The sequence below is a fragment of the Colobus angolensis genome, unplaced genomic scaffold (assembly GCF_000951035.1).
Source record: "Colobus angolensis palliatus isolate OR3802 unplaced genomic scaffold, Cang.pa_1.0 Scaffold8, whole genome shotgun sequence".
Classification (NCBI taxonomy): Eukaryota; Metazoa; Chordata; class Mammalia; order Primates; family Cercopithecidae; genus Colobus; species Colobus angolensis.
In genome coordinates this window covers 7,944,402-7,954,520 of record NW_012121820.1, presented here as the reverse complement: position 1 = coordinate 7,954,520, position 10,119 = coordinate 7,944,402, and the positions used below count along the sequence as shown (strand labels likewise).

At 41.9% G+C, this 10,119-nt stretch overlaps 1 protein-coding gene across 1 annotated transcript; it reads left to right on the top strand.

Moving 5' to 3' along the window:
* The first annotated feature begins 1,628 nt into the window (after positions 1–1,628).
* Positions 1,629–9,516, top strand: WFDC13 (WAP four-disulfide core domain 13). The gene is made up of 4 exons (XM_011928919.1): positions 1,629–1,818; positions 4,054–4,204; positions 5,468–5,532; positions 8,551–9,516. Exons 1-3 carry the CDS (start codon positions 1,731–1,733, stop codon positions 5,508–5,510), a joined length of 282 nt encoding a protein of 93 aa, XP_011784309.1. The 5' UTR covers positions 1,629–1,730; the 3' UTR covers positions 5,511–5,532; positions 8,551–9,516.
* Positions 9,517–10,119: the final 603 nt, after the last annotated feature.

Sequence of the window (10,119 nt, the reverse complement as noted above, 5' to 3'; positions counted from 1 at the left end):
ACCCGGGAGGCGGAGCTTGCATGCAGTGAGCCGAAATCCGGCCACTGCACTCCAGCCTGGGCGACAGAGCGAGACTCCGTCTCAAAAAAAAAAAAATAGCAAACTGAACCAAACAATATAAAAATGATAATATTCAATGATCACCTTATATTACCATAGAAATGGCTTCATGTTTGAAAATCTGAATGTTCAATGCATTAACAGATTAAAGGAGATAAAAATGTTATCATCTTAATATTCATAGAAAAAAGCAATACATATAATCTGACACAAACTAATTTAAAATTTCTTGTTATATTAGGAATGAAAGAAAACTTTCTAAACCTGATAGAGGGTGCTTATGAGAAACTAAAGTGGAGACATTTCTAAAAGGGAAAACAAGAAGTTTTCATTTTAAATCAGATATCAGACAAAAATATACACTATCACCACTTACATATGATGATATACTCAGCGGCCTAGCCAGCACAGTGAGGCATTAAAAATGGCTTAAAGTTTGAAGAAGAAAACTATAACTGTTCTTATTTGCATACGATTCTCTATGGGAGAATTTAGCAAGCTAACTAGCTACAGATTGATTGAAAGAAGAAAAGATCCAAGGTTTAAAGAGAGGAAAGCAAGTTTGAAATAGTATTTGTAGAGAGTGGGAACTCTGGCTTACTGAAGAAACTTAGTAAGACTGCCAGACCCCTTTTGGTTTGGTGATGGCGCATCTATTGTGCTGTTTAGTAGCGCGGTGGAATTATTTTCCCCCAGCAACAATTACCTGCCTAGGTTCAAGTTTCGATGAAATTGATGGTTGGATTCACTCAGGGCTGCAGTTTTTGTAGGCAGATTCAAGCAAGAAGATTTAAATGACAGGTTCTGAATCCTACATTGATAGAAAGAAAAGTAATCACCTAGAGAGGAGGACTACAAAATAGGGAAGTGAAGAGTCAATGTTTGTTGGTTTCAGTGAGGTCAAATAACTGTTATGATGGAGATTTTTGAGCCAACTGGAAAGTTAACTTCTCTATATGAGCAGTAAACAAAAGGAATTAATTGAAAAGTTATGATACCATTTACAATTTCCTTTTAAAACTTCAAGCCTCAGACCAGGCACGGTGGCTCACACCTGTAATCCCAGCACTTTGAGAGGCTGAGGAAGGCGGATCACCTGAGATCAGGAGTCCAAGACTAGCCTGAATAACCACAGTGAAACCCTGTCTCTACTGAAAATACAAAAATTAGCCAGACGTGGTGGTACACACCTGTAATCCCAGCGACTCAGGAATTGCTTGAACCCAGGAGGAGGAGGCTGCAGTGAGCCGAGATCGCACCATTGTACTCCAGCCCGTGTGACAGAGCGAGACTCCACCTAAAAAAAAAAAAAAAAAAAAAAAAATTCAATCCTCTGTGAATAAATATAACAAAGACATGTACAATTTCCACAGGGAAAAATTATTTAAAATGTTAAGGGATATGAATAAGATCTAGATACAGATGAAAGAGATAGCAAGGTCAAGACTAGAGGGATAAAGGAGGATATGAAAACACTACATGACCCTGGAGTGGGTGTGATTGGGAGGTGCTTGGCTTTCTGCCCTGCCTGTTTTGATTGGAGTACACGGCAAAAGGCTAGTCACACTGGGCCTCCACTTTGCCCTCTTTCCTTCTCTTCTCCTCACAGCAGTGCCTGGTCAAACCCAGCAATCCTTGGCCAGAACTTACTCACCCGTCCCACTGGCACCATGAAGCCTGTGCTGCCTCTCCAGTTCCTGGTGGTGTTCTGCCTAGCACTGCAGCTGGTGCCTGGGAGTCCCAAGCAGCGTGTTCTGAGTAGGTGCTGGGTCTGGGCCCAAGGAGGGAAGTAACATTTGTGGACAGGAGAGGATCTGAGGGCTGACAGTCTGTCACACCTTTTGGAAAAATACAGTATCATGTTCAAGGGCCCAAGCTTTATTATTGGCAAGATCTAGGTTTGAATCCCTGCTCTGTTGCTGAGTGACCTTGGGCAAAGTATCTGGGTCTTAGGTTTTTATCCTTATAATGAATACAATTATATGGGGATCGTTGGAGGAGAACAGATAATGCATGCAGACATAGCTCACTCTTACTAAACCATGGTAAATGCTCAGTACTATTAAATGCCGTAAATGTGATTAGCCTCATCGTCCAGCTTAGTCTTGCTGCCCATGGCTGCTTGGATTCACTTTTCAAGCATTAAAACAGAGAGACAACAAAGTTGGTAGAACTCAAGCTGGAATCTACATAACCTTGGCCTTGGAGGATGTTTTGGGAAGGAAGGAAAGGAAGTTTTGCATTTTATTCCACATTTACAAACTCCAGAGGTACTACACAATCACCGGTAATTAGCATCAATGGGAAAGTGTAGAGTCCATCTCAGTAGCCACCACTGCCCAGCTCAACTCAAAAGAGCTCTGGCTATAGTAATGTTGACCTTAACCAATACCAAGTGGGAAAAGAACTGTTATTCATCATACATCCACTCTTCTATGGGGAAAACATCTTCAGAATACTGGTGGCTCAGAAGAGGGATATGTGTGGTAGCTCATGTGTCTGGGGAGGCTAGATCCTGCTTTAGAAGTTTCAGAAAAGTCATGCAGGTTTGTAGGACTAAGAGGGACTAAGCAAGCTACAAGAAAATAGGAGTGCCCAGGGTAGAGTTAAATGAAGAGTCAGAATTTGGGGAAAGGCACAAAGAGGCTTTCTAAAAGACTGGTAAGTGCTGTGAGTGAAGATGGGACCAGATACCCAGAAGAGGGGTCAAGACTTGAAAAGGGTGACCTCTCTGAGATCTCTGGATCATGGTGTCTATCCCTAAACTGCTCTTTTGAGCCCCAAGCTCTTCAAAGTGTGGACTAGTTCCAATTTCTTGCAGTGCCCCAGTGAGATACAGAATAGCTGAGAGGCCAGGGGTGAGTACTAGTTATTGGTCTCTGTTAAATTGTCTCAACAGCTTGGACCTCAGCTTCTTTTACCCCAATTCTGGTGCCATTTGCTTCTACAGTTATAGTTATGACCTCTTTCTTCATTCATTCCTTTCAAATCATCATAATATCCTATAGATTTCCTTCTAATTGCAAATATTTGCAGAGCAATAGACCCACAGATGGGCAATAGAATGCCCCACTTTTGACTTTTGCCCCCAAAGAAAGGGAGAGTCACAAGGTACAAAAATTAGGACCTGGAAGGGCTTGGGGAAAGAAGTTAATGGGGCCCATCCTTAGAGCTCAGGAATAGAAAGGAGACTGTGGGTTGTGGCCTTAGGGAAGAATCTCCCAGGGCAGGTAGGTCTTAGCTTTGAACTGAAATACTTGGGGGTAAGGGAGGAAATAGGAAGTCAACATAAACATGCTTAGTCTTCTCTAACAGTAGAAAGTGGGGCATCCTAGTGCTCTGGCCTCCTGACTGAGAGACACAAAAGAAGAAAAAGAAGCTGAATCTTTGAACCCCATTCTGAAATCCCCACCCTTCTTACCATGAAAGAAGTCACTCCCAGAACTTACTTGTGAATTGGGTCCCAACTCTCTGATCCAGTACCTTCAGTTTACTGCTTGGTCTTCATCCTTTACCAAAACTTACCTTTCACTCATTATTCCTATACACAAATAACCCACGTTAGGTTAACCCCAGGGTAAACTATGTTGTTAACAAGAAGCTCTACAACTTGCTCAAGAACACACAATGAGTGAGTGCAGAACGAACGTACAAACCTCTTTCTTATTCACCACATACACCATTAATACCCTTGATATCGACCCAACCATAGTCAGTGGGGACTTGGCATCTGAACTACAAGGACGGTGAATGACCAACGGGTGCAGAGTTCTACCGAACTCCATTCTTGATCAAAAAATATCCATGCCCTGCTTCCCTGCTCAGAATTCAGACGAAGGCAGCAGCTGAGGACAAAACCTGATGCCACCGCCCTGGAACCACGCAAGGCAGATGAGGGTGGCAGGTTTCCTGGCAGTTCCCTGGGCTTTCTGAGTTCTGAACATTACTCCAGCCTGTTGGTGAGGCCCTTCTCTTACTTGTTCTGTGTTTCAGAGGATATCTTGGAACCTCCACCCTGCATATCGGTACCTGAAAACTGTACTCAACTGTGTACAATGCAGGAGGATTGCCAGAAAGGATTTCAGTGCTGTTCATCCTTCTGTGGGATAGTCTGCTCATCAGATACACTTCAAAAGCGCAAGAGGTAAGAGATATCTCATATCCAGGCCTGATCCTAGAGCTGCTTGTGGGAGCCCAGCAGAAGAGTCTCTTACCAGCAACTGTGCTGGATCTCTCCTTTCTTTTTTCTTGGTGGCCATGTTGCCAACATGCCCCTTCTCTTGACCAAGGGCAATTTCCATAAAAGTCCTGATTAGAAAAGCCCTCCTCCCCTCCCAATCACCACATCCCATCACCAAATCCGTGAATCTCTGTCTCTGCCTCTCTGAACTCACCCACAAATCCCTTTATCCACAGACCTTCCCCCGACCCAGAATCCACCTTTATACCAGGGACACTCTACCTGCAGGTGTAACCGAAATCCCAAAGCAAAATTTGTCCTACAATTTTGCTTGCCCTCCTTTCACAAGACACCATCCTTTGGCCACCAGTGTTCTTGGGCTCTGGAGATCCAGCCCAAAGGAAGTTTTGGTTAATTGTCCAGACATTAACACTAGCTGCAAGTCTGCTAAATGGAGTGTGCTCCCAGGGCACAGAAAGAACGTAGGGTGCTGATGAGACATATGGTTTCTAATCCCATCTTGCAACTATGTCTTTCTATGACCTTGAGTAAGACAATTCCCTCTTTCTTACTTTCTTTTTCTCATGAGTAAAATAAGGACTCTTGATTTTTCCTGCTTTGCAAGGCCCAAATGAAATTTCAAAAGACCCACAGTGAAAGACTCAATCAATGAGCCTCTTGAGGGAAGCCTGGCAGTCTTATTCCCTGCTGTATTCCCTACCATGAGCAGAATACCCAGCATATGAGATAATGTGCAGAGTGATTAAGCATGGGCTCAAAGCCAAACACCTGTGCTCAAATCCTGGCTCTACCACTTCTTAGATAAGTGACCTTAGACAAGCTAATTAACCTCTCTCTGGGCATCAACTTCCTCATCTTTAAGACTGGAATAATAATAGTGAGGTTAAAATAGACAATCCATGTAAGCTTTAAAACATTACTTGCCAACATAATTGCTGTGAATGCTGGCGATTAGGCAACCACTCCTTTTTGAAGAGACTAGCCCTTGCAATTAAATTCCACATCTTTCAATGTTCTACGTTGGAATGCAGAAGTATAAATATAACTCTTTGGTATCATTGAGTTTTTTGAGGTTCTGCATTCCCTGTAGCAAGAGAACTGAGATTCATGGTTTAATATTAATGGTGGAAGTAATTGAAAGAAAAAAATATATCTCTAAAAATAAAACTTCACCAGTTAATATTTGAAAATATTTTTCTTCTACAGATACAAACACAAGGGCTCAGAAGTCGTCATGCCTACTAACTGAGGCATATTTCCTAGCGCATTTTGTAAGTACAGGGATTTGGTCTGGCCTTCTTCGTTTGAGATTCCCAGGGATGCTCACTTTCTTCCTGTACCCTCACCAGGGGCACCACATTCCCACAAGGTCAGAATGGCCTCTCATTACCTGATTGCCTCCTCCTCCATCATCCCCCTCCAAGGGCTATCTTTGCACTCCCTGAAGGGGGCAGGGTGCAGTCCAGCATGAATTCTGCAACATGGAGCAACATAAGGAACCAAGTTATGACCCAGGGGGAACCCAGGGCACTCAGATCTGAGGCTTTGTCACGGAACAAGCTCTTCCAGCCTCCGGGTTAACAGCACCCTGGGCAGGGACTCAAGCTGAGCCCTTCACGCTCTGAGACTTTGGTCTGCTCACTGTTCCTCTCTGAGACAGTCACCTCCCTCATTGAAAGATGAAGAAAACATCCATGCCTTGGGGTATTGGGAGGACAACATAAGGTCATGTAGATGGAAGAACTTGGTCTCTGCAAAGGTAGAAACTGCCAGCAACTCACTTACAAGGTCACTCATTCTGGGTTCCAGTTTTTTCTCTGAAAAAAGAGGGAGTGGGTCGGACGCGGTGGCTCACACCTGTAATCCCAGCACTTTGGGAGGCTGAGGTGGGCGGATCACGAAGTCAGGAGGTCGAGACCAGCCTGACCAACATGGTGAAACCCCGTCTCTACTGAAAATACAAAAATTAGTCGGGCATGATGGCGCACACCTGGAATCCCAGCTACTCAGGAGGCTGAGGCAGGAGAATTGCTTGAACCCGGGAGGCGGAGGTTGCAGTGAGCCAAGAGCGCACCATTGCACTCCAGCCTGGGCAATAGAGTGAGACTCCATCTCAAAAAAAAAAGAGGGAGTGGGAATCATCTTTATTATTTTACTGATGCTTCAAGAATGGTGAACAAAATGGAGTCCTGTGGAATTCCACCACCAAAAAAATGATAGTATTCATAAGTTGGTGGATTTTGTTTCAGAGTATTTGAAAGAAAAAATTAGAAGTTTAGGGTCTTCTAATGGGCCTTCTGATGTCTCCAGATGTTCCAAATTAGAATGGTGGTCTTTCATCTTAGTCCTTTAATTAACCCTGTACAAAGGAACGTGATAAATAGTAGCAGGTGGAGGCCAGTGGAGCAGTTTAGGCGCATGAGCACTTGCCCAGGCTCTGGTGAGACCACCATGCTGCTGATGAGCTCCTACTCATGCTTCAGGGTTCCTATTAAATTAAACACTCCATAGAAACTTCACCGGTTCACTCCAGACAGAATTAGTCCCTCTCTTTGTCTTTTGCAGTGCCCTATCTTTGTCCTACCATAACCTTATCAGACCTTCTTATAATTGTTCAAGTTAGCATTTTCTTTGTTTAGAGTATGAGTCCTATAAAAGCAGAAACTGTGTCTGACTTCTTTGCCATGGAACCCTGGCACCTAGCGCCATGCCTTGCACATAGTAAGGATACAATTCAGACTTTTCAAATAGGGATGAGAAGAGGCTGACAAAAAGTAGATCAATTCTAACATTTGATGAGTTTTTCCTACATAGAAAATCTTCACTGAACAGTCCAAAGTCCCTCAAATATCAGCTGCCTACTATTTTCTTAAAACTATATTTACTTATGAAAACTTACAATATGCTAAAAAACAAAAAAAGAAAGCCCGATGGTATCCATTCACATGGGGTAATATCTCTGTATTATGGTTAAGGGTCCTAGCTACTCTGGGACACAGTCCAGCTCTGTCCTGCTGACCTGGTGATGCTGGGCATCTCCTAAGTCCTCGGAACCCCAATGTGTCCATCTGTAAAATGCAGATGGAAAATATCTAACCCTTAGCTGTGTCATCAAGACAAAATAAAAGGACACATGCAAAGCACATATAAGATTGCTGGCAGAGAGTATAAGAAGAATGTATTATTATCCACATCTTGTCAATCCTTCCTTGATCCAAAATTCCTGTTTTATAAAGGGATAACAGTGTACTTTCTACCTTAAACTCCAGTTGTTTGGTTGGTTGCTTTTTAATTTCTCTGAGTCAGTGATCAGTGAACATTGCACTTGTTTTAAGTTAATGCAGTATTCACTGATCTTCAAAACATCTTCTTAAGAGAGAACAAGGTAAAAAGTACTGCATCGAGATAATGTGATTAAATCTCATGATGAAAGATAGGCTAATTTAACAGAGATCTGAATTCCTCTACTAAATTTCCAGTGAGTGACTATGGAAGACTTTGCTTCCCTCTGCAAATCCCCTATGAATGTTACCAACCTGGAAATGTGTGGTCACCTAGTCCCACAATTCTACTTTTCTTCCAATTGCAGCCCCTCTAAATGAACTTTTCCCAAGATAAATTTATCATGTCCATATCTTGCTCTTCTCTTCAATGACACCATTCTAATCTGACTCACTCCCTAGTGACCCCTGGTCCAGGGCAGGAAATACTGTTCAGAAAAATCTATAGACTCGTTTACTACCAGAAACTGACCATATGTGGTTCAAATTGACCTGAGCGAGGAAAGTCTCTTACATACAGGTTGGCTATCACTGTTTCAATAATCTGAGTTTGATCTATCCAATACTGTAGGCACTGGTCACAAGAGGCTATTTAAATGTTAATTCATATGAATTACAATAAAATAAAATATCCAATCAGTTCCTTAGCCTTACTTTCCATTTCAAGTGTTGAACAACCACATGTGGTTAGTAGCTACCATATTGCACATTATAAACATAGAACACAGAAAGTTCTAATGGAAAGCATTGCTTTAAGCTACACAAAGCTGATGGCTAAAAAATGATGGCTAATTAAAGGTCATCATGACAGAGGGCACCCTCTATGACAGCCTCATGTTAGACTCCAGGAAAAGTTTTTGGGGGCTATTTATTTAAGGAGTTCCAAAGCATAACCTGACAAGAGGCAATTCAATGACAGTAATTCTCTAGAGACCCAACATGATGTCACCGTGGATGTGTAAAGAATCCAGAAGAACAAGTGGACTAATTATGTTTCCTTCCCCACAGGCCTCTACAAAGTTTTTTCTTGGTCCACCTTTAGGAAGGTATTGAGAAGCAAGAAATTGGAGGCCCAATATCTAACTTGCAAATCATTTTTTAGCTTGGCAATAAAGGCTAATCTACCATAAAACTCTTGAAGCTTAAACTTTAGGTCAACACTTGCAAGAGCCCCTTCCAAAGCTCAGCACACTTTCCTCCTGGGATGAGGAGAGGAAGCAGGAACCCCACTTTGGCATAGAGATAAGCAGCACTGTTCTGGTCCAGGAATGCTGTCTGTGCCCTGGTGGTGGTCTTAAGGACCTACCACATCAACATCTGGACAACCCTCACTGATTACCTGCCCTTGGTTGCACTCATCAGGCTAATTGATCCCAAATTTAACCTCAGGGAGAAATATCAACCAGACACTGCACAGCAACCTCCTTGGGGCCAGCCTTCAAGGCTTCATGGCCATATCATGAACCCAGGACAGACACAGTGGGGGTGGTGAGGACCTGATAAAGATGGATCAGTGACTAAGAGGCTGCAATAAGGTGCCATGAAATCAAAATCAAAGGGCTAGAACTCTCCAAGGTCTTGCCCCAGGCATGTAGCACCACCTGAGCCAGAAACTGCAGAGGACATGACAGATGTGGCATTACTGATAAGTTATGGAAATGGAAATAATCTTTCCTAAACTACCAATCATAACTTTAAATTTTTGATCAATCATGCTAGAGCAAAGACTGAATTATCCTTCTGTTCTCTCTATAGAAATGATATAAAAAATTATAGTCATAAGAAGAAACAATCAAAAATAATTAGCCACAAAATATTAAAAAGGTATTATGAAGGTATTTAAAATAATAATAATAAAGTGTGTTATTTTTTTTCTGGGATTCATGATATTTAATGTGTTCATAAGCTTTTGTAAGTTTGTAACTTGTTGCAATTTCTTTTTCATTTCAAATAAATATTCACTTACATGCCTAATTTTGTGTTAGTAGTTCTGCATTATTTTTCTAAAACAAGATATCCATAATTATACAAGCATCAAGTTCCACAAAGCCTGGGCCTTTCTCTGCTTGGCTCCATTACTTCCACCTCTGTACCAGTGAGCCTTGTGTTCCTCATTAGGAAAACAGCATAAGCAATTGTTCTTCATTTTGACAAGACTATACAAAAAGATCAAATAATATAATATGCATAAAAATATGGTGTATGCACTGTGACAGAAATATGAATGGTTATGATTATTGTTAACATTTTGAGGACTTACTGCGAAGGGTGAGATATAAGGAATGGCATTAAGGAAGAAGAAAAATGGATTATTACCCCTTCATCAGTGAATATAATCTATACACCATGACTTTTCACTTAACCATAGTTGTGCTACTATGGCAAGTCATCTAAATTCTTCAAAACTTGAATTTTTCATGCTTAAAATAGAGATAACACCACTTACCTTACATAATTTGTGACACTAAGTTCTTGATTGTAGTCTGGTGGCTGGGAGGCTTAATTAAGTAACCAGTAACTCAGCAGTGTCAACTTGCTTTGAAGGTAATATGGCTGGACTGGAAAGTACCTGACACA

What these genes read in the sequence shown, in the direction of transcription:
- WFDC13 (XM_011928919.1), top strand. Translation starts at nt 1,731, where the DNA reads ATGAAGCCTGTGCTGCCTCTCCAGTTCCTGGTGGTGTTCTGCCTAGCA. An exon ending in TCCCAAGCAGCGTGTTCTGA is followed by an intron (nt 1,819 to 4,053) that starts GTAGGTGCTGGG and finishes TCTGTGTTTCAG; the next exon opens with AGGATATCTTGGAACCTCCA. An exon ending in ACACTTCAAAAGCGCAAGAG is followed by an intron (nt 4,205 to 5,467) that starts GTAAGAGATATC and finishes TTTCTTCTACAG; the next exon opens with ATACAAACACAAGGGCTCAG.